The sequence below is a fragment of the Artemia sp. Qi Xiang Cuo genome, chromosome 2 (genome assembly GCF_049724085.1).
Source record: "Artemia sp. Qi Xiang Cuo chromosome 2, ASM4972408v1, whole genome shotgun sequence".
NCBI classification, from domain to species: domain Eukaryota; kingdom Metazoa; phylum Arthropoda; class Branchiopoda; order Anostraca; family Artemiidae; genus Artemia; species Artemia sp. Qi Xiang Cuo.
The window spans coordinates 42,300,993-42,325,254 of NC_142795.1; the positions used below are offsets into that span (position 1 = coordinate 42,300,993).

The 24,262-nt window shown below is 36.1% G+C and overlaps 1 protein-coding gene across 1 annotated transcript in view; it reads right to left on the reverse strand.

Moving 5' to 3' along the window:
• Positions 1 to 3,203: 3,203 nt before the first annotated feature.
• Positions 3,204 to 24,262, reverse strand: part of LOC148955250 (uncharacterized) — a 115,121-nt gene continuing 94,062 nt past the window's right edge. The window contains exons 5-6 of the mRNA XM_089101164.1: positions 22,034 to 22,178; positions 3,204 to 6,967 (exon numbers count right to left, since the gene is read on the reverse strand). Of these exons, the coding sequence (XP_088957290.1) occupies positions 6,808 to 6,967; positions 22,034 to 22,178 (305 nt within the window). The 3' untranslated portion in view covers positions 3,204 to 6,807. The remainder of the gene's footprint in view (positions 6,968 to 22,033; positions 22,179 to 24,262) is intronic.

Consider the following 24,262-nt stretch of genomic DNA (forward strand, 5'->3'; position numbering starts at 1 on the left):
TCTCATACTTCTAAAAAAATAAAGAACAATGGTCTCAGTGCATGATTCATCAACCAGCGTAGAAAATATATTTTCGACGTGAGTGAAGTTTGGGAATGGGAACCAAGTTTCCCAAGCCTAGAAAGGAAGTGATTTTCATGAAACAAAGGATTTTGGTTGAATCCTTTGTTGTTTTGGTTGAAAGGAAAAATCTTGATTTTGGTAATTCAGTTATCTTGAAATAACTGAAATAGTCATAGAGTTATATATAAATAACCGAATTAAAATACACTATTCATAGAATAAGGTGTTAATAAAGAGATTTAAGGCAATGTAAATTGAAAAATAAATTATCCTGAAACCACAGGTATTTCTGATGCCAGAATAGCTAAAGATTTCTGCTAAATCCTGGGTTCAACCGACACTTGACTTACCTTTATACGTTATTTATGTAACGTATACCTTTTTACGTTATACTCTACAACTAGAAAAAAAAAATGTCATCGGTTTTCTATTTCGACTCAGATTGATTTCTGATGCCAAACCTGAAAATTATAAGCTTCTTCTTGATACCAATCAAAAGTAAAAGGACTGTAGTATCACAAAAACATAATGCTTGCTCTTGAAGGTAAGGTTAATGAGGTACCGATGGCTTCTTTTAGAAGATTAAATAAAAAAAACGAGTTTTTTAAACTGAAAGTAAGGAGCGACATTAAAACTTAAAACGAACAGAAATTATTCCGTATATGAAAGGGGCTGTCCCCTCCTCAACGCCTCGCTCTTTACGCTAAAGTTTTTTATTGTCTTAAAAAATAAAGTTGTGAGACAGAGTCAAACTTTAGCGTAAACTTTTGCTAAATGGCTGTCTCTCAATTTGGTTCTGACGTAATTTACAAATTAACTTGCGTAACGAACTTCTATATTCGTATATTTTTCTTCTGGCAAAAAATACAAAGTTGCAGATTTTTGCAGATATGAGCTTGAAACCTATGTAATTGGGTTTTTTGATACGCGGATTCTGACGTTGTGAATTTCATTAAAATTCTTTCACTTTTTGTGGATATTTCCCCCCTCTTTAAAAAATCAGTTAAATTCTCTCAGGTTCGAACCTTCTGATGAGTAATACTAAACTTAAAGAAATTTATATATTTAGAATCAGCATTATAAGTCCATTCTTTTGATACATTTATTGACATCAAAATTCCGTTTTTAAAAGTTTCGATTACTATTGAGCCGTATCGCTTGTTTTTTTGTTTTTTTTTTTTTACGTACATGAGGGGGTTCTCCCCTTTGTCAATACCACGCTCTTTACGTTAAAAGTTAAAAAAAAATTAATTCACAAACCTTTTGAAAGCACTAGAAAAAAAAAACTGTAGCGTAAAGAGCAAGGTATTGACTTGGGGGAAAACCCCCTCATATACGTAATTATTTCTGTTCGTTTTAAGTTTTAATGTTGCTCCTTACTTTCAGTTGAAAAAACTTGTTTTTTTTTATTTAATTTCTGATCGTTTTTTTAAATAATGCTTGGAAATCTGGCGCCCCCTTCATAAAAATATCCCTTCCCCCAAAGAAAAATCCTCCACGGAAAGATTCTCCCGAGTAGCCTCCTCCTCCCGCCCCCCCCCACCAGAAAAAAATCCGTCCTGAAAATGTCTGTATACTTCCCAATAACCAATCCAAAATGTAAGCATATTCTACTGGCAAAAAATGGAAAATTCCACATTTTTGTAGATAGGAGCTTGAAACTTGTCCAGAAGGGTTCCCTTATATGCTGAATCTGGAGGTGTGATTTTCATTAAGGTTCTATAACTTTTAGGGGGTCTTTCCCCCTTTTTTTCGAAAATCAGCCAAATTTTCTCAGGCGCGTAACTTTTGATAGGTAAGATTAAACTTGATGAAACTTATATATTTGAAATCAGAATTAAAATCTGATTCTTTTAATGTATCTATTGGTATCAGAATTCTGTTTTTCAGAGTTTCGGTTACCATTGAGCCGGGTCGCTCCTTACTTACAGTTCGTTACCACGAACTGTTTGAACAACCACTTATCTTCTCCTGAGGAGCTTTCTTTCCTTATGCCTCGGTTTTTCCAAGGGAAAAAAATATTCCTTAAAAAAATAGTTGTACACAACATATGTGACTACTGAGCCTAATTCAATGAACGGTGACGGGTGTAAAAAGTTATTTAATCTTCATTTCAGACATATCTTAGTTTAAAACATAGTGCTTGCTACGGTTTTTCCATGCAATGTAGTAGATAAACGTAAATTAATCAATGCTTGTTTTCAGCAAGGAATCGTTTTTATTTTGGATAGCTGATTCGACGGTTACATGCATTCATACAATATATCTAAATTAGAAGCAAAACGATAATGCTTGTAACAATTTATTGAACAAAAATAGCACTACCCAAACAAAAATAACAACCTCTGATGTCTCAAATCAAATGACTATAAACGGTAAATCTTTGGTATGAAAACCACATAGCATTTTCAAGGAACATACACCAAAATTGCACAATCTTATGCCAAATTGCGGCAGCTTAGGTCTTGATTCTACAAATAATCAAAGCCACACAGAGAGGTACAAAAAAAAACACACACATAAATCATGGAGGAAGGGGAATAAATCACGGTTTAAATTACATTACTTTTTGACAAGAGCCCACTACTAGTTGGACAAACTAAGTTTCAAAGCTATACTTATCGATGGGACAATAATTCGGAATTAATACATTTTCCTTAGTTTATAGCCAAGAGTATGGGAAGCTAACAAATAGGAAAACAAAGTTTGTTTCTGAGAAAGAATAACTGACGCCATCTAGTGTTACCCAACAAGATTCTCAAGCCAACTGGAAAATCCTAATCAATCTTAATCTCAAAAATAAGCCAAGATAAAACTGGGCAAAAGGGCACACTAGGTAAATTTGTTCTTTTTTTTACTAAACTATTTTATGCATACAAGTCTGGCCTAATTATGCATAAATCCACGAAAAAGAAACCAATTGAAAGTGGACAACCGTTATCTGTCTTTTGAAATTACTAACTGTATTTTGTTATATTTGAAATATCTTACTGTAAATGAATTTTCGTAGAGCAGCCTCTTTTTATGAATAGGGCTATTATTGATTATTAGTGTTGGTTTAGCTGATGTTGATCTTTAGAATCTCAGTTTAACTCGAGGTGGAGCTAAAGCGTTCTTTCTGAAGTAGAAATGATAAATTAAACGAAAGCTTACCAAGTTTGAAGTTTGATTGTAATTCTACTCCAAATAAGGAGCGCCAGCGTAGCTGATAGTTCAACTGCCCTTCCCATTGAACTCTTAGCGTTTCATCATGAGCTTAACCACCGCATATTACAATAACTTTAAAATACTGGTGTAGTTGTTGGTCATTCGAGGCGATTGCTCGCGTCTATCTCAGTTGAATTCTCAGCTATGCTGGCACTCCTTCTTTGGAGTAGAATTACAATCAAACTTCAAACTTGGTAAGTTTTTGTTTAATTTATCAATTGAACCCTTATTCAAGTATCAAAGTTTACTGTCTTTTATCAGTGTCCCACACTCTTTGAACTATAGTTTTACAAAACTACCAAGACAAGCTCAAACAATACTTAACTTGACTAAATTCTTCAAATGCACTTAATAGATTGTCCAAAAAGAATTTTAGTCGATTCTCTACAAAGCGGATAAATTTCCAATATAGACAATAATACACAAAATAAAGCTTCAATTAAAGCAAATCACCATAGTAGAATTATCAAGGAATGTATGTGACTGAACAGGCATTTAAAGAACCTATCCACGTCGATAAACTGACATAACATTTAAGGTCTGTCTATCATGTGCTTAACTTTCCAAAATGTTGAAAATCATCCCCAAAATTATAGTTTAAATTAAAGTAAAAAGCGATAATGGTAATTTCAAAGAATCCATTTCACTGAATCAACATTCAGAAGTAGCTCTATCACGTCGATACCCTTATACACCGAGTCCCACTAGCAAAAACTAAAAAGGCAAATCTTCTGAAACAAAATTAAAAAACTAGCATAAATATTAAACATAAACATCACATTATACCCTGACTTGACCTACTTAAAAGTATTTCCATTATAAGGAATGTTGATTCTATATTTTGCAGACGAGATATTTCAAGGCGTTAAGCATATTATTAATTAAGTAAAAAAAAGGTCAAATAATTGGATACTTTTACATACTTCTTGACTTCTTGTTAGTAAAAAACTTTATAAATAGAGCAAGAATAATCAATGATGTATTCACTTTGTTTCTATGGTATGAGGAGATAAGAGAGAAGGTCTCTTTTGTTTTAAATACTATCCCAAATATGAGTCAGTAAATGTATTAATTTCTCATTAACTACCAAGAAATAGAAAATCGATTCAAAAAGATATCTCTTGCTTTATAACTTTAGATTGTAATGGTCAACTAGCTGCATAAATCTTTGCAGCTGGAAATTTCATTGAGAGGAATCTTGTGACTAATATATACATATATATATAACCATGGTGGTAGCTTATGCAAGTTTGAATTTCAGAAGGAAGTTTAATGAGGAAAAATATTAGCGCAAATATGAAAAGCAGTTGTATGACAAAAGCTTGAAAAGGGACTAATTCTGAAGTTCATTTGTCTTGAAATAACTGAGATAGTTTCAGAGTTGCACTATTTGGCTGACGGAGGAATAAATTTCGTATATACAAGATCTCCCAAACAAAAATTTTTTTACAGACTTTCTCATAGCTCTTGACATGAAGGTAAAAACTCAGGTTTCACTTCAATTTTTTTTTTTTACGGGGTGCAAAAGCTTACTGTTACGCCTGAAAACAAAAATTGAAAAAAAAAACAAGAGTAGAACTTCAAAAATTGTTTACGTTGTCACCACATAAACATCTTTTGACTGAAGGTTTAAGAAGATTTGATTAAGGTGTCTCATGTATAGCTTTGTAAGCTCCGTCTCTCTAAAAGGTGAAACCGGGAAAGTCACCGGGATATTGCTACAAGGATATCATTCAATAGTGTATTATTTTTCTCGGGAATGGAAAAGGGAAAAAATTAGCGGTTTCTCGTTCTGAACATTGACTGCATACAAAGACACTTGCAAGAAAAAGAAGAAGCAGAATTTGTAAGACTCTCCTTAAAGGCTAATCTTCCCTTGTTACCGCATCGTCGCTCAGATTAGAGAAATTCTTTTTTCTTGAAATCTTACCAGAAAGGATAAATAATCTCTTTTCAACAATCAACTCAGTGGGGCCAATTTCGTGGGGGGAGGGAGAGGAATTTCCCCCTTAAATTAAATTTTTCCTGTGCCTTAATCTTTCTAAAATTGAAAAAAAACTCTTGCCCCCCTCCCTATTGTTTATGAGTTAGTGCCACTGGAACAATGTCAATCCTTTTAAAGGGATGAATCGCTGTTGCCTTTATCCATAGACAAAACTCTTATACTTATTCTTCTTCATTTATTTTACATTCGACGAATGGCATTATTTTTTATCTTGTTACCCTTAAAGAATATCATATTAATAGTGAAAAAGAATGAATGTTCATAAACGAATCTTGTCTAAATTATGATGAATACGCCTACAGCTTCCTCTGTCTCTATATGAAATGGAAAGCCCTTTCTCGAATATATAATATTGTATCTCTTCTGCATTTTATATATTTGACCCTATTTTGGGACATTTTTATGGAATCTGATAGGGAAGGGTTCCAATTTTAAGTACGCAAAGTTTTTGCTTCAGGCCCTTCGGTGGTTCAAGAATAGGCTTCATGTATTGCCTTTGGATACCAAAAATTCCAGGAAAACGGGAGCATTACTAGTAATGTAAATTATAAGGATTCCAAATTAACACATTTATTTTTGTTTAATATTTTAGGAACGGTGGCATCCTTAACACTAGGAGCTTGGAGAAAAGTCTGATTTACAAACCAAATTATCCCAAACGAAAGGAACATCGTACTTCGACTTACGTCACGTTCCCTGGCTGAAAAGGCAACTTGATCTTACCGGAGTACATTAAATTAATAGAAGCATTCACAAGTAAGTACAAGCTAATAAATCTAGAATAAGTGGAAATGTGTCACTTGAATTAACTCTGAATCATCCCTTCTAACAAAAGTATTGGTTGGGGTGGCATGGCATGACATGGCAAAGAAAAAAAAACGAAGCCCGTTTTCAACAATTCAGTTAATCTTCGCCGGGGTTAATAAAAGCAACAGAAGCTTTAAAAATGTAAACGGAAGTTAAAAGTAAGCAGGAGTGGGAGATTGTCGTTAAAAAGAACCCCTAGTCATTCTTAAAAAAAAGAAGTGGCGTGGCAATAAAATGGTAAAGGTGAAACCAGCTGTAATATTATACTGATCGTTTCACGAAAACCAAAACAAAGAGTCTTAAAATAGAGACGTACAAAACTAACCAAGTCACCAGGCTGGATTGCAACTCGCATCTTCGGATTTTTCATGTCTGTCAATTTTACCGGGTAAACATAAAGATAAATTTAGAGTCAGGCTAATGACTGAAACCATGGTTGAGATAACAACAGCTGAGAACAATGACAATTAAGACAAAAAGCTTTTAACTATGTTGTAGATCTAAATAACCAGATTTTCTGAGCGACGATACTTAATATATCTTGTTTTGTCTAAATTTCAGAAATTCTGCAATTCAGAAATTGGAAGCAGACTTGTGCAGAACTTGAGTTCACTCCACTTTTAGGACTAGTACTGGGTGAGACATTCCTTTCATTTTAGATTCCTAATTTAGCATGTAATCGATTTCACTAAAAACAAGACAAACAACACGGGGTTTTAGTCAATCTAACTAAGGATATTCAGCTTCACTCTGCACTGGTTTGATTGAATCTCCAGGTCACCTTCTCGGAGGATTTTTTCTTTTTGCTGATTTCGCTGTAAGCCATACCGCTTAAGGTACTTCTTTAGTGTAGGAAGAGGGACACCGCTGAAATCAGATGCCTCCCTAAAAGAAACGATATAGTCTTTTAATAAAATAGCCATCCAATATTTTAAAGAATGTATAAACAGTTCTACAGGACCCTATCCAGGGGAGGGGTGGAGGGTTAACCTTATATACGGAATAATTTCAGTTCGTTTAAAGTTTAATATTGGTCCTTACTGTCAGTTAAGAAAGACTTGTCTTTTTTATTTAGTCAAAAATATACTGGTAACGAACTGAAATTAACAAGCTGTATCCTTAATTGTAACAATTAATACACCAAAAGAATCGGATTTTTTATGACGAAAAAAAAACAAAAAAACAAATAGAACAGAAACTAAACAAAGGAGTTTTCGCTCTCACTCTTTACACTAAAGTTTTTTATTGTTTAAAAAAAATAGAGTTGTGAGAAAGTCAAACTTCAGCCCAAAAAGCAAAGAACTGAAGGATGGGTTGTACCTTTCATATATAAAACAATTTTTGTTCTTTTTATATTTTCACATCATTCCTTACTTTCTGTTAAAAAAAAATTGTTTTCCTTTTTATTTGATTTTGAACGTTTTATAATTAATGCAGGTTTTGATCTTGGCTCACCGTACATGAATAATTAAAACAAAATTTGCATATTAATTTAATTTTATTTGGTTAAATGGCTTTCTCGAAACTTGTTTAATTTTATTTACGAACGTTTTTATTAGTAATAAATATACGTAACTTACAAATTAACTTACGTAACGAACTTCTATATTCATATATTTTTAAAACGTATATTAGGGGGTTCGTTCCCTATTCAATACCTTGCTCTTTAAGCGAAAGTTCGAATTTTATTCCAATTCTATAAAAATGACCGCCTAATCACACGGGCCGTTATTTATAATAAATAGCTCTTATGAAACCGCTGAAAAATCTTTGGCTTAAATAGAAAGGCAGTAAATAGGCGGAGAGCCCACTGATATATGTAATATTTTCTGTTAATTTTAAGTTACGATGTTGCTGCTGTTGCAGTTTTTTTTATATTCAGTTTCTTATCACTTTTGAAACAATGCTGGGAAATCCGGCTTCCTTTTCATAGCAATGTACCTTCCCCCATGAAAACTTCCTTTATGGTAATATCCTCCCACATAGCCCTACCAACACACAAACCCAACAACCCCACCCCACCCCCCCCCCTGAAAACGTCTGTATACTTCCCAATAACCAATACTATTTGTTAACATTGGGTAAAGTTCATAACTTTCAGCCCCCCCCCGGAAACTTCGGGGGATTAAGTCATCCTAAAAGACATACTTATAATATTTTCGAACATGCTAAACAGAATGGCTATCTCAAAATTTTAATCGGGTGACTTTGGGAAAAAAATGAGCGTGGAAGGGGGCCTAGTTGCCCTCCATTTTTTTTTGTCACTTAAAAAGGGGACTAGAACTTTAAATTTCCATTCCAATGAGCCCTCCCACAATATTCTAGGGCCACTGGGTCGATACGATCACCGCTGGGGAAAAAAAAAACAACAAAAAAACAAATAAAGACGCATCCGTGATCTTCCTTCTGGCAAAAAATGCAAAATTCCACATTTTTGTAGATAGGAGCTTGAAACCTCTACAGTAGGGTTCTCTGATATGCTGAATATGATGGTGTTATTTTCATTAAGGTTCTACAAATTTTAGGGGTTATTTCCCCCTTTTTTCGAAAATCAGCCAAATTTTCTCTGGCGCGTAGCTTTTGATGGGTAGGACTAAACTTGATGAAACTTATGTATTTGAAATCAACATTAAAATCTGATTCTTTTGATGTATCTATTGGTATCAAAATACCGGTTTCTAGAGTTTCGGTTACTATTGAGCCGGGTCGCTCCTTACTTACAGTTCGTTACCACGAACTGTTTGATTCCAAATATATAAGATTCATTAAGTTTAATGTTACCCATTGAAAGCTACGAACCAGAGAAATTCTGCCCAATTTTCGATTAAGGAGACACCCCCCCCCCCCGCACCCTAAAAAAATTCAACCGTTCTTGATTAAAACACACCATCAGATTCAGCGGATCAGAGAACGCTAGAGTAGAAGTTTTAAGCTTTATCAAGAAAAATTTGGAATTTTTAATTTTTTGCTAGAAAAATCATCATGGATGCGTGTTTTTTTTCTCAGCGGTGACCGTATCAAACCAATGGTCCTAGAAGATGGGGAAAGGGCTCACTAGAACGTAAATTAAAGGTTCTGGTGCCCTTTTTAAGTGACCAAACAGATTTGAGGGTATATAGCCCCCCTTACCCCCTTTTCCCCTAAAGACATCCAATCAAAATTTTGAAATAGCCATTTTGTTAAGCATAGTTAAAAGGACCAACAGCTAGGCCTCTGGGGATGATGACCCCCAACAGCCCCCAAGGAAAGAGCTGAAAGCTATACAATTTGCTAATTGTTTACAAATTGTATTTGTTATTCGGAAATGTACGGAAATTTTTTGGAGGGAATTTTCTTGGGGTACTTTCCACGGGGAAAATTTTCAATGGGGAGCGAAGTTTCCGAAAGGAATTTTCCAGAGGAACTTTCACATGGGGGGAGAGGATCAAGCGAGGTCTGAGGAAGGAACCGCCCCCCTCACATACGGAAAACTTCTTTTCGTTTTTAAATTTTAATATTGCTCTTTACTTTCAGTAGAAAAACTTGTTTTTATTTGATTATTAAAGGAGGCATAGTTTTCTGGATCATTATACGTGTTAACCTAATTTTACATGGGGGAGGTGGGAACCTATGAAGATTTGAAAAACAGTCAGAAATAAAAAAAAGTTTTTTTTCTAACTGAAAGCAAGGAGCAACATTAAAACTGAAAGGAACAGAAATTATTTTTAATATGAGGTAGGTTGCCCCTTGCTCACCCTTCGCTCTTTACGCTAAGGTTTAAATTTATGCCACAATTTCTTTAAGAACGACTCCTGAAACACCAGGGCGGTTGAATTTGAATGAGAAGGATTTTTAAAGAATTTTAAGGCTTTAGCGGAAAGAGCGAGGTTTGAGGAAGGAACAGCCCCCCTCACATACGGAAAACATCTTTTCGTTTTAAATTCTAATATTGCTCTTTACTTTCAGCAGAAAAACTTGTTTGTGTTTAATTATTAAAGGAGACATAGTTTTCTGGATCAGTATACGTGTTAACCCAGTAGCAATAACAAAATTTACTTGATTGCCACTATTTGAATCCTCAAATAGTAATCAATTTATACCATATTGTTCAGAAATACCGGTCGTCAGGGTTGCCGCGGCTCCGAGAAAAAAGTTCATGGCAGGGTCAGCTTTGCTGAGGATCTTTAAAAAAAAAAAATTCTGCTCGTGACGTGGCTTCGCGTCGCTTGTGGCTGTCCTTGGTAAGAGCGACTCTTCACCTCTGGGATTTTCCAGAATCTAGGCTTTCGGATTTGAGCTTCTCAGAATCTGGAAGCCCAAAATATGGAAAATCCGGGAGGTAAAAAATCACCATAAAACGTTTTTAGCGAACTGAAAAGCGGAGTCGGCTTAGCTTTTGATTGTTTATGTCCATTATCCATGACTAGCAGAAAGCTGCTACACCGTTATTCTTGAGAAGACAAAAATGAATAAACTTGGAAATCAAATACTGCCCGCTATTAGAACGTATTTCTAGCTAGTGGCTTTTAGTGTTAAATTTAAATTGTTGCACTCGTACTAATTGTAATAAAACTTCCAATTTTTACTGTTTTTCGATTGCATACTGATTGACTTCAAGAAATGAACAGTAGTTTTAAAAAACCTTGCAAAACCATGAGTAGAACCCACCATTACCGCTGTTTTATCGATGAAAATTTATTATGAGTAACGAAGAGAAGACAACCTCTAAACAATTTGGTTTTTCAGTCGTTATTCGCGACGAGCGAGTGTAATTTTCAATAGCCACTCTTATCAGTCAACTTTTCTTGCCTTTGTTTTTTTGCAACTGGAACTTTTTTGCCGTTAAGACACGGCTTATCACAAATAAAGTGCTTTATAGCAGTGATTCACTATAACTCCAACCAAATCTGGAAGCCCAGATTCAAGGGAATTCGGAAGTTTAAAACCTACCATTAATAATGAATGACCCTAAGTTCATTTGAGCTAATTGTGATTATTGGAGCTTTCAGTTTTTGAAAACATCTCAGATATTGAGGTTCCTGAGACAGCCAAACTTAGTTTACGAAAGCATTTAAAAATTTAATAACTAGAGTCGCAATTAAGCCCAAGAACTACTTTGCAACGAAAATTTTCTTTCTGTCAACTACTAATTTAGGCTTGTTGAGATTGAAAGCGCAATAAGCATTCTGGGTCACAAAAAGTGGGAAATCTTAATTATTGAAAAGCTTTTCAGACACCCTTCAATAAGTAAAAATAATTATTTTAATTATAGTTTAAATGGGCTAAAGAACGCAAGGTTAATTCGCGATTGCTCAATTGAAGGCACCTAGCGGTAAAACTGAGACTAGAGACATGACTCCAAAAGTATCGCTTGCCCTTAATCATCACAGGTTCTTAAAAAAAAATCACTTTTTCTTAATCATCTAACTTTCGTATTATCTGCGAATCCGAGACGCTTTAGAGCCATTTATAACACATTTCAGTCAGTAGATGGTGGAAAGATGGGTTAAGCAAACTTTTGCAATTACAGTTCTCAGCATTAAATTTCTAACTATGAGCGTATCGGCATAAATTTCGGCTCAATTGCTACGAAAGGTTTAAAAAAATTAATAATCTTTCTTCCACTGGCGTGGTTATTTGATCAGCGGAACATGTCCTGAAGTGTTTTTTGTTTTTAGTTTCAACAAAGAGAACTGATGTTTAGCTGTAGCAGAAGAATGGAGAAGAAAACACCCATGTCCGCATAAACGTAGGTGGAGATTTGGATACTGGATTGTTTGCGGCGTCAATCAGCTCTCCAAGCTCGGTCCAAAACGTCTCCGACTCTTTCTTTACCATTTCCATTAGTGAATCACTCAAAAGCGAGACCTTCCGCCACTCCCTGTTAACTTCATCAATGTTCGGGATCAGAGTAAAGGAAAACAGAGAATACTTTTGAAGTTTCCAATCACTGCAACGATGGGGTCAATGTAATGTACACCACCAAATTGGGAAGCTGATCACTAAAGTTGATTCACCGGATAATATTTCCATACATCCTTTGATAAAATATTATTTTTTCGTTCTTTACGACTAGGATTTTCTGCTATACTCAGGGTCATCATTCACGTCTCAACACAACAATTAAAATTTTGCACCGAAATATGGGTCATCATAGGTTTTTAGATGGTTCGCAGAGCGAAAATCTATGCAAAAGGGGTCAATTTGCTGAAGTACCTCCAACCTGATGAAGTTCAACATTAAGTCGCTTAATATTTGTACTTTTCTCAAGATGAAGTGCTTTCGATACTTTCACTCTGGAGTTCAAGATTCAGCTCGTTAACGATTGGTAAGACATAGCCAAAGAAAAAATAGGATATCCACAGTTCCACATTCCCAACAATACCTTCATAAATGTGCAAAGCAGCTGGAATTTCAAGAGCTAGCATCAATTCAAAGTAAATCTTCGGAGCTTCCCACTGCTTAAGAAGCCGCTGAACATTAGGGCTTGCGCTAGAAACAGTATCTTTGATGGGTAAAGTACAGAATGCTCGGCAACTTCTAAGAACTTCTGACATTCGATGAATTCTGTTTTTCTTTTTGAACTAAAAGCAATGAAATTCTATGTATCGTGCGCAAACTGCACAATCTCCGCATCTTATGTCTCACGCAAAGATACCAATTAGCGCAAATAAATGGCATATACATCCGAAAAAAGCAAGACAGGGCACTTCTTTCTTGAGCAAAGTTACTAACCAAGGGTGCTTTCCCAGCATGAAACTGGTATTATCGGATCCAAACCCGATAAGATTTGTCAATAGAATGTCTCTGTGGATCAGCTCTTTCCAGATGAGTTTTTCTCAAACCCTCAGTTGTCCCATCCTCTGTGACAACAGGCATGGTTTAAAACTGGTCCACGGGCTTTTGAAGTTTAAGAGAATAAAACCGTACTACAATTACCAGAAACTTGGTGGCCGTACGATCAGTATTCTTGTCCACTTATGAGAGAGAAGTTTGTTTTTCTTTAATAAACTAGTCAGCTCTTCGTTAATCGCAATTGAGATGATGTTTCTGATGAGACCTGTCATGTTAGTGCGACCACAAGCAGCGTTTTCTACGATAACTGACTCGTCCGTCACAAGGCTCTGCTCAAAAGCAGAGCCAATATCATCACTGTAGCTTCCAATATTCTCATCTTCGTTCGCAGACCTATCTTCCTATTCTTCCAAACTTTCACTTCCAAAGCTATTCACTTGATCGATCTTTTCGTTAACCAACACCGCCTTGACGCCTTCAATAATTCCTAGTCTAAGTGACTTAGTCCTTTTAACATCCATTTTCGAGCGTATTCTTTCACCGTGAACTCTCTAAACTTCCAACAAAGCACTCGTTTTGCTAACTCATTCAATTATATTTATAGCATATTTCCGAAGAGTACCTTGTCTGCATGTTTACCAAAATCTTTTGGTAACAAAATAGTTAAGTAAAGATAACTTGTTGTTACTGAGATACAATCCCAACTAGGTTTCGACTTTCAAGGCATGCTTTGGTAATATTTTACTGCAGCTCCTTGCATGATAATGTTCTAGATGAGGATCTTTTGTCTATCTTAGAAAGTAGTTGAGGAAGGTGAACGAAACTCTCGGGATTGATTCATAGAGCCTCAATGATCCCCTGGGAAGGTACTGTTGAAGTTCCTACCTCCACCTCTTCCAGCTCCAAAGGGCGTATACCTTTGATAACGCTTCACAATGTGTTGTTAAAGAAAATTAAACCTTCAGAAATAGATTTACTGCTAAAATGAGGCACAAGAAAAGTGCGTTGAGTCGCACATGTTTGCTTGATCATGAGTTTGCTTGATTTATGAGTTTCCAAAGATTTCAAAGTTTATTTCTTATATTTAACAAAAAAGCCTTGATATGGCTTAAAATCCTGTTGAAATAATAGGAATTACATTTTCAAAATAAGGATTGCATTTTACATTGCATATTACTGTAGGCAAGCCTGAGCGTACAGAGTTTTTTCTTTAGAAGAGGAGCTACACCCGACTGTAACTTTGTCGTAATTGTCCAGTATAGAGCCTTCTATTAAGAAAACAGTATCAGATAAACCACAAAAACTTCAATTAAACAGCAAGCGCCTTTAAAACGACATAAATAGGTATTTCTGGCTGTATTTTAGGATTTTATGGATGTTCACAGTGTTTCCTTTACAATTACAATAGTGTTTCTTTTACTTTACAAATACGGCGAACCACTATTTTTGTATTTTTTTTTATGAAGTAGGGTTCTCCCTGGCCAAAAAATTTCAATAAGTTTCAAGTCAATCAAAAAAGGAGAATTTTTGGCTCAGTGGGGGGGGGGGGCATCCAGCAATCTAAAATTTTCTTGTACATTAAGGTTCACTTCGCCCAAGGACGTGCGGCATTAAATTTGAATTTGATAAGAAAAAAGAGTTTATTGGACCTTTTTCGAGAGAACCTATAGTTTCCTTTCAAGTTTTCCCTTTGCATTGGGGAAGTGGCATAATTTAGTCAAAATCCTGGGGAGCTGGGCAAAGTTGGAGCCAATTTTCCCAAATGAAGTGAAAATGACAGTGAAAAATGAAAAATTATCCATATAGTACCATTAAGGTAAAAAAGAAAACTGACCCGTTTCTGTGGATGCTTGAATTATGCGGGCTTATCTTAGTCAGGGTCGGATTGACTAGGTGTGGGCTCGATTGAATTTTTCTTACGGGGCCCTTTCTACATATTAAATATTTTAGTAAAATTCAAATTCAGTATATATAATATTTCTTTTTTCTTCACTTTGATTTTGGACTGGTTCTGATTCTCGCTTTCACTTGTCGTCTAACTTCCAATCTTCGTTCTTAACTTTCATTTTTGACGTGTTCTGATACTCGATTTCTCGTGTCCATTAACCACACAATTATTTGTTCTTCACTTTCATTTTTGACACGTTCTGATTCTCCCTTTTGCTTATCTTGTAACCAAATATTTCTTTGCTCTTTACTTTCATTTTCGATTCGTTCTGATCCTTGTTGTTGCATCTCTTGTAACCATATTTTATTTTGTTCCTGACTTTTGTTTCTGCCTCGTTGTAATTCTCGCTTTCGTTTATGTTTTAACCGCATATTTCTTTGTTCCTAAATTTTTTTTATCATTATTTTAGACATTTTTTCAGTAACCACATATTTTTTATTCTTCACTTTTTTTTTACTCGTTTTAATTTTCGCTACCACTCATCGTTTAAGCGTATAGTTGTTTATTCTTCACTTTCGTTTTTGACTCAGTGTAATTGTCGTTTCTGCAAGTATTCTAGCCGCATATTTTTTTTTAATTCATTTTCGTTTATCGTTGCTTCAAATATTTTCTCAGTGCCCCTTGCCTTAGCTGCTTGGATTGGCCTTGTCACATTTGATGGTCTAGGTTGTTCTTTTTCAGCCATTGTGAATTTACATTTCTCAGGTCGTCCTCTTGATCTTGTCTCATTTGATGGTCCAGTTTGTTCATTTTGAGAAATTGTTAAAATACGTTTCTGTCCTCTAGGTATTAGGAAACTGCTGAAAATGCCTTTTGTAAACAGACTCATTATATTTGGTAGTTTATACTCATCTATGTTTCTTATGTATTTTTACATGCGTCGAAGGTACTAAAAAACGATAGAACCACTCCTGAGGCAGAAATGATGTATCTGTGCTTTTGAAATTAACTCATAAATATGATGTAACTCATGTTAATTTTTTCCGAAATGAAGGCTCGTAACGTGTATTCTCAAACTTGTAACCAGTCTAAATCGTTTTTTAGGCCAGAAAAACCCCCCCCCCAAAAAAAAAAACGGAGCCGTTTTCAAGAAAAAAATTAAATATACATACATGCATAAATAAATAACAATTATTTCTTGTTTACAAAATACAAAAACATTTATTGAATATAAATTTCCGTCACCGAATATAAATACATGAATTTACATATTTCTAAGTTTTTGTTCTGTAAATTCTTCTAACACCATCTGATTTCTTTGCGTCTTCACTTTTAACCGGTATAACTGCTTAACTATTTAATCTATTCCTGATACATTATTGATATCAGATAGTTTTTCATTGGTTTTAGTCTGGAAAAATGATCTCTCTCCAGGAGGAACTCTTGCAGGAATTATTAAGAATATTTAATAATTTCAAAAAATAGCATTTATTTTGATGGCAGTGCGGGGCCCTTTCAAACACAGGACCTGATTGGAGCCAATCGCTCCAATCACCCTTTATCCGGCCCCGATCTTAGTTTTGACACGATTTTTGAAGAAACTACATTCTTGAAGAAGCTGGGGGGAACTGGGGTCTGGGGGTTGGGAAAACAGAGATCTGGTAGGGTAAATTACCCCCCCCCCCCCTACCTATAGCAAATTACGCTCCTGTATTGGGTTCCCTTTTGCCCAAAGACTTAAGGATTTGCGTTTACAGCTGATTTTCAGTAAGATGATTAACCATGACAAAATACATCACTAGCACTATCTAATAGTTATTTTTGTTTTGGAAAAATAGATGGCGATTTTTTACAATTTATGTTAAACTTTCATAAAATAAACTCAAGAAATGCAAACAAAAAAGGATTATTTTCTGCTACTCATAAGGTAAGGCTGTGGATGTTGGACTCAATCTTTTTGGGCATTAAGTTGATTTAGGCTCAAATTCCGAAGTCTCACCATTAAGAATCCTTTGATATCTCACAACTTAATCCCCACATTTGTAAAACATGGTACCATTTTGACATACATATGAAGCCTGTAACTTGGGATACCTTTGAATCTGTAGTCCTCTATCAGTCCTTCCCAAAACTTAAATACATAATCACATCAGCCATGTCTTTCAGAAAAGAATTGCTGTGCTCTTATATGGTCATTTATGGACCTTTGTCTACTGAGTGCATCTGCAGATACGTGCCTGCACTAATGAAAAAAAGCTAGGTGAAACCATCCAAGGTAAAAAAAAAAATATCTAGCACAAATAGATGCTTGCAACTAAAATGAGCAAAACTGTTCAACTACACACTTTCATTTTTAAAGATCTTGTTCTTGTTCGAATAAAATTGCTTCAGCAAAAGCCTCTAAAGCCTTAATTTGGCTCTCCTATAAGATATGACATTGTATGTATACCTTTCCCTTTTGGGCATACTTTTTTTTAAATATAGGGAGATATAACAGGGACTGCCAAAGTGTTGTTACTCGAATTAAATGTGTGATACAGCTCACATCTGCGATTGTTACAGGACAGCATAGTCACAGAAATTGAGTCCTTTTGAATTTCAAAAAAGTTAGTAAAGTAGTTTTCTCATTAAAATTTTGTCACCAGAAAATTTTCGGCCGTCATGTCCTTTTATTTATAAAAGGTCTCTACAATTTTCCGATGATCTTTCCAAGCAAGAAGAGCTAAAATTGACCCTCCTAAAATTGACCTCTTTGTCAAAGAGGTGACAAAGGGGCAAGAAAATTTTTAAGTAGATTTTAAGTAGTTTGCTTTTGAAGAATTTTTTAGTAAGTAAACAAAACTTTTTTTTTTAACATAAAACGGAATCCTTATGCCCTGATTTTGATTCCAAGTTCGTGTACAAACCCAGATTGTGGCCTGTGTTGCGAAACACAGATCCTGATTCGTATACTTCCAGGAATTTAGATTTGGATCCTTTCATGGTGAGATTTACTCATCTTTTTTGAGGATAGGTATAAGATGATTGGACGTTCTTTACCTTATCCAATGACGTCTTTAGAATCAGAATCAGAATCATTTTAATGAAAACAGCTGTCATCGAAACATTAAAAAAATGCACTAAAAGGCGTTGTTTTTACATGAAAATATTTTTACATTAAATCACTTCTCTACATTTTATTAAAAGCACTTGTAAAAAAAAGGAACAAAGGAGTTACTAAGTCTGTTTGTGCGGCACGAAACGGGCATAAGTTTGCTTTTGCTTCTGGTATTTGCGCGGACAGGCATTTTAGGTGGTAATATTGTCCTATGTACAGGACTAGACAATAAAAACTGGCCAAAACGAATCATCAGCTGAAAACGGCGATCGCGAAGGCTTGGTATTTCAAGTGACTTCAGAGCGGAGCTGTAATCTACATATTTGTCGCAAAGAATGATCTTTACAGCTCGTTTCTGGATCCCCTCCAAATCATCACTTAAGTAATCTATGTGATGACCTTGTGGGCCCCAGACGGGACACGCATATTCAAGGATGGGTCGAATAAAAATGAGGTACGCTGTTTTCAGCTGATACACTGGAAAACCTAGGCGACGCATCGCCACCAGTGTCCGCATAGCATAATGTCCCTTCTTAACCAGCTCTTGTACATGAATAGAGAACGAACAGTCCACACTAAAGGTGACGCCCAAGATAGTCGCACACGAAGCAGAAGGGAACAAAGTCGCAGGGCAGGTAAAATCGCGTTTAAGTGGGTTGAATCTCAAAACCTTTGATTTATTCTCATTAATTTGAAGACTGTTCGCAGTACACTGTGATTTAAACTGACCGAAAAAATTTGGGTCGAACTGGGCTATAGCTTGCGAATCCTTTACGTGGTATTTAAGAAGCGCAGACAAATCATCGACGAATTTAAAATGATCGTCAAAGTCAGAAAGTACATAGTTGATAACAGCCAGAAAAAGAAGAGCTGCTAATTTGGTACCTTGTGGGGCGCCACATGTAATTTCCACCCATTCCGATTCAATATCACCAGGAAAAAGGGCGTACACTTTTTGATACCTGTGACGTAAGAAATCAACTACTAATTGGAGGATGTGCTTACGGGCACCCATTGACTTGAGATTCTGGGCGGCAAGAGGGTGCTTAATCAAATCAAATGCCTTTCGGTAGTCTACCAGGAGTAAATCTACAAACGAGCTTCCAAACTCCAACCATTCAACTACTAGGCGATAAAGCCGTACTAAATAAACAGACGGGCTGCATCCCTTCAAGCAACCATACTGGAAGGGGTCAAGTGACGGTGAAATGTCCGTGAGAACACGATATATGAAAGATTCTGCAACTTTAGCAAAGTTCGGTGTGATCGAAATAGGTCTTAACTGATCACATGTCTTAGGTCCTTTAACTTTGGGTATTACGCGAACATAGGCTCGCTTCCAAGTATCGGGAAAGGTTTGTTCACTGAAGCCCTGATTTATGATCGATGCCAATGGTTTGGCTAAAAACAAGGCATATTCGAGAATAATTTTGACCGGCAACTCACCAGGGTAGGAAGAGCAATTCGGTTTTAGTTTTTGAAGTTCTTTAAAAACAGCAAATTCGGTAAACTGTTTTATTTCGTCAGTTTCACTATGGACTAAGAGATCAACCAGTTCGGCCTCTGTAATTGAGGGGTAGGTGGTACAAATGCCAGCAAAGAACTCGTTTAAGTCTGAAGCGCTCATTTGAGATCCGTCAGGCTTGGGTATTTTTAGCTCACTGTTAACTGACTTGCCAGTAATATGTTTCACTGTGGAATGCCACTTTCCACTGCTACTTTGGACAAGGGTTACTACCTTTTCCCGAACATAATTTCTTCGCTTGAAACGATTGACGGCCACGACTCGATTTCTAAGTTTCGCCGCCGCGGCTATTTGTCCGGAACTGTGCAGCTTGCACCTCATCTTGATCATTTGTTTGAGATCGCTTGTGATCCATGGATTATCGGACTCACTTACCACTACAACTTTAGTGGGAAAAAACTTGTGAAACATCTCTAACAGAAGAGAGTTAAACTGCTGAACTTTGCTATTCAGGTTTACTATAGATCACAGGTCGTCGAAGCAGTAAGTCCCGATCCACCGACCGAAATCGCAGATTGATTGAGAGTTAAGCGGACGAATAGTCACTTTGGTTCTCTTTGGCTTCGGTTGCTTATTTTTGGCTTGCCAGAGAATTACATAATGATCTGAACTCTGGAGAGGACCTAACGACCGAGGGGAGTAATAATTGTCTCTCATGCTTGTAAAAATTAGGTCTAGAGTACCGCCACTCTGGTGCGTAGCAATGGTAACTACCTGCTTCAGATGGAGGACACTAGATACCCATAGTCTGTTCGTCTGGTTAAAATCGCCAGCTATTATGAAGCCAGGATAGGCATGGGCACGACGAAGTTTATGGATGTAGGTCTGTAAGTAGCTGATAAGCTCTTTCCTATTTTTTGCACTCTCTGGGTAATACACAGGTGCAATTATCAAACATGAGAATTTTTTTGATAGTTTGGATGGCTTGCACTCTACCCAGACAACTTCGTGACACGAATCGGTTGGTATATTTAACAGCTTAGATGAAATGTCATTACGAATATAGATAACAACGCCACCACCTTTTCTACTCAAGTCTCTATCACGGCGAGTGTTGAAATAGCTAGTTTAGCCTTTTATTCTACCCATTTCATCAGTGATATCCCAGCATTCGGTGACTGCGGCAATAAGAACAGTCACTTCTCTCGGTAGTATCTTCATCTCGTCAACTTTATTTGTTAAGGATCGGGCATTACACAGAATAAAATTCGGAAGCTTCGCCTGCGCTGATAACTGGTTCAGGACGTAATAGAGGGGGAAATTCATCAGAGAAACACAGTAAGATTGACTGCAGCTGTGATGGAGAAAGAGTGGGAGGAATTTCGTACCTTTGTAAACATCTTATTTTCACAAGAGTCCTTGGTTCACATACAGCCGTCCTCCGGTCAGAAAGACGTTCCTCAGTAACATGAACGGGTATGGCCGTCTGTCTGTTTCGCCACCCACCTCTCTTTCCACGCCGTCTACGCTTTTTTTTTAAGCAACACAAGTAGGGAGTCGTCTGGTTGCCGTTTGAGTAATCCAAAAAGCCACAGACTGACAAATGTAAATGGCGTTGTAGTCAGTTGAAATGAATTAACTCTTCTTAAACATTTTTTTTTATAGGCAAAAGTCAGTATGATTGCACTTAGTAAAGCTAGGGAGGCCAATTCTTTGAAAAAATGCACCATCAAAAACAGTTGAGAACTCCACACAAACAAGCTAAACTAGAGTGGCGCAAAAGCAGCTGTAATAGCGCTAGCAGCACCATCTATATCGTAATATCCTTTAGTAATATCCTGTCTATTATATCGATTAACCATCCCCGCAGATGACAATTATCGAACTGTTAAGACTAGCAGCATATTGTAACGTGACTCACTACAATCATACTTTTCTATGAAAAAGTTGTCATGATATTGCCAACATTACGACACAGCACCATCTTTGAAGAATGGGGGATATATTCTTAATTTTGTGTGTAGCTTGCATCCTTGATTTTTAATATATTTGTCACGTTTTTAGCCGGTCTACAGGTTTTATTTCAAGGTTTCAGTATAGGAATCCAGCTTTTTATGAAAAAACTGTGGAGGAAAAGCAACAAACAAACAGTCCATGATTTAAGGATTCTAAAAAACAGAATCCACTAAAAAAAAATACAGCTAAAAATCTTGGAATAGCATACGTTCGATGTATTTCCCTGAAAACTAAAACTACCAACTTCCGCTGCATGTGAGATGCATATTCGAAAATGAGTTCAAAGCGTCTGCAGACAAGCCAAGTCTTTTACTGCAAGTTTCAATTATATGAGTGCAGTGTAGCAATTGATAGAAAGAAATCATTTAATTTCAAGATCCTTTAATCCTGGTACATTGTACGTAAGTTGTTCCGTACTGATAACATTCTATTAGGATTCCCCAGAGCATTCTGAGCATTTTACTGACTTGTGAACACTTGTGTGCCAATGAAAGCCCCAACTCGTATGCTACGGCCCATTACTGAAATTTGCAGCAAGAATACTTCATATTTTTATTAGAATATTTACAAACAGTTGGAAGTGTCTATATACCATGTAATAGATATAATAAACTTTTGAAAGCAGGCAGACTTTTCGTAGAGCTTGTATCTATAATCTTTGGTGTCAGCTGTATAAAATAGAAGACAAGGCAGATAGTAGTTGGTACTCACCTGTACGTCATGCCATCACGAACGAGCTTTAAAGCAGCAAACAAGTGAGCCTCCGTGTAAGAGTAGCCGCGTGCTGGTCGAAGCTGTTTAAACTGAGAAAGCGAAGCTGTATCATCTTCAAGCCGGAGTAATTCTTTAAATAAATCTAAAATACAAACAAAACACAATAACAGCATGCATAAATAAATAAGACTATACAAATTATCATGCAAAGGTAAAACAACTGGCCATGCTGTCAATTGAAATGTAAAACCAACTAGGTTTATGTTGCTTGGGCGACATGAAGAGTTGCAGCAACCATTTGTCGGCTTCATCAACAAAAGTGTCGCAGAAACAACATTTAGGTTTTGTGTCTTTGCTATCAATTAAACGATGTAGATGTGGCAATCTGTCGAAACTCTTAAAATGGCATTTTCAAAAAAAGGATTTTTGCCTAGAAAAAAAGAAGAAAACAAATTCTGACAAAATCCTTGGAGATAACCACAGAATATGCGATTACTACTGAAAACCCAGTAAACTCTATATTTTCTCACACCCGAGTCAATGTGGATAGTTTTTAAAATGAACCATGTGTGCAAGCTACTGCTGTGTTACGTCACCACAAGTATAAAGGCTAACCCAATCTGTTGTAATTTCCAAAAATAGTGTATGCATAAGCTAAGGTTGTGTTACTTTGCCCTAAAATGTACCGTCTGTTATTTGCTCCGGAATTATCTAATGGTAACAATGATTTCGGTCAATGTCCATCACCAAGATTTTTGCTTTATAACCTTATAACACTTTATAACCATTGCATAAACCCTTGCATGAAGACAAAAGACTGTTTTGTTTTGTTTTTCGTAGGAAAACATGCCTTAATGGCTCTTACCATCAAATTAAATAAAAAAACAAGTTTTTTTTAACTGAAAGTAAGGAGCGACATTAAAACTTAAAACGAACAGAAATTATTCCGTATATGAAAGGGACTGTCCCCTCCTCAACGCTTCGCTCTTTACGCTAAAGATTTTTATTGTTTTAAAAAAAGTTATGAGAAAGAGTCTAACTTGAGCGTAAAAAGCGGGGCATTGAGGAGGGGACAGCCCCTTTCATATACAGAATAATTTCTGTTTGTTTTAAATTTTAAAGTCAGTCTTTACTTTCAGTTAAAAAAAATTGTTTTTTTTTAAATTTAAGTTTTGAAAGTTTTTGAATTAGTTCAGGTTTTGATTTTTGCTCACCGTAGATGAATAATTAAAACAAAATTTGCATATTCATCTTACTTTTATTTGGTTAAATGGCTTTCTCAAAAGTTGTTTAATCTTATTTACGAACGTTTTTATTAGTAATAAATATGTGTAACTTACGAGTAAACTTACGTAAAGAACTTCTATATTCATATATTTTTTAATACGTATATTAGGGGGTTCGCCCCCTAGACAATACCTCACTTTGTACGCTAAAGTTCGAATTTCGTTCCAATTCTTCAAAAATGACCCATTAATCACAAAGGCCGTTAAATTATAATAAATAGCTCTTATGAAAGTACTTAAAATCTTTGGCTTAAAGAGCGAGGTATTGACTAGGGGGCGGACCCAATCACATACGTAATAATTTCTGTTCGTTTTAAGTTTTGATGTTGCTCCTTACTTTCAGTTGACATTTTTTTTTTTTTTTTCTTATCGTTTTTTTTAAATAATGCTGAGAAATCCGGGACCCCCTTCATTGCAATTTCCCTTCCCCCATGGAAAGACATAAGCACCCACATAAACACCCACCTACCCCCACAACCAGAAAAAATCCCCCCTGAAAACGTCTGTATTCTTACCAATAACCAATACTAGGCTATATGTAAACATTGGGTAAAGTTCATAGCTTTCAGTCCTTCCCCCGGGGACTTTGGGAGATTAAGTCAACCTAAAAGACATAGTTATTATATTTTCGACCATGCTGAACAAAATGGTTACCTCAAAATTTGGATCAGGTAACTTTGGGAAAAAATGAGCGCGGGAGGGGGCCTAGTTGCCCTCCGTTTTTTGTGTCACTTAAAAAGGGCACTAGAACTTTTAATTTCCCTTCGAATGAGCCCTCCCACGATACTCTAGGACCACTGGGTCGATACGATCACCCCTGGGAAAAAAACAAAACAAAAAATAAACAAATAAATACGCATCCGTGATCTTTCTTCTGGCAAAATATACAAAATTCCACATTTTTGCATATAGGAGCTTGAAACTTCTGCAGTAGTGTTCT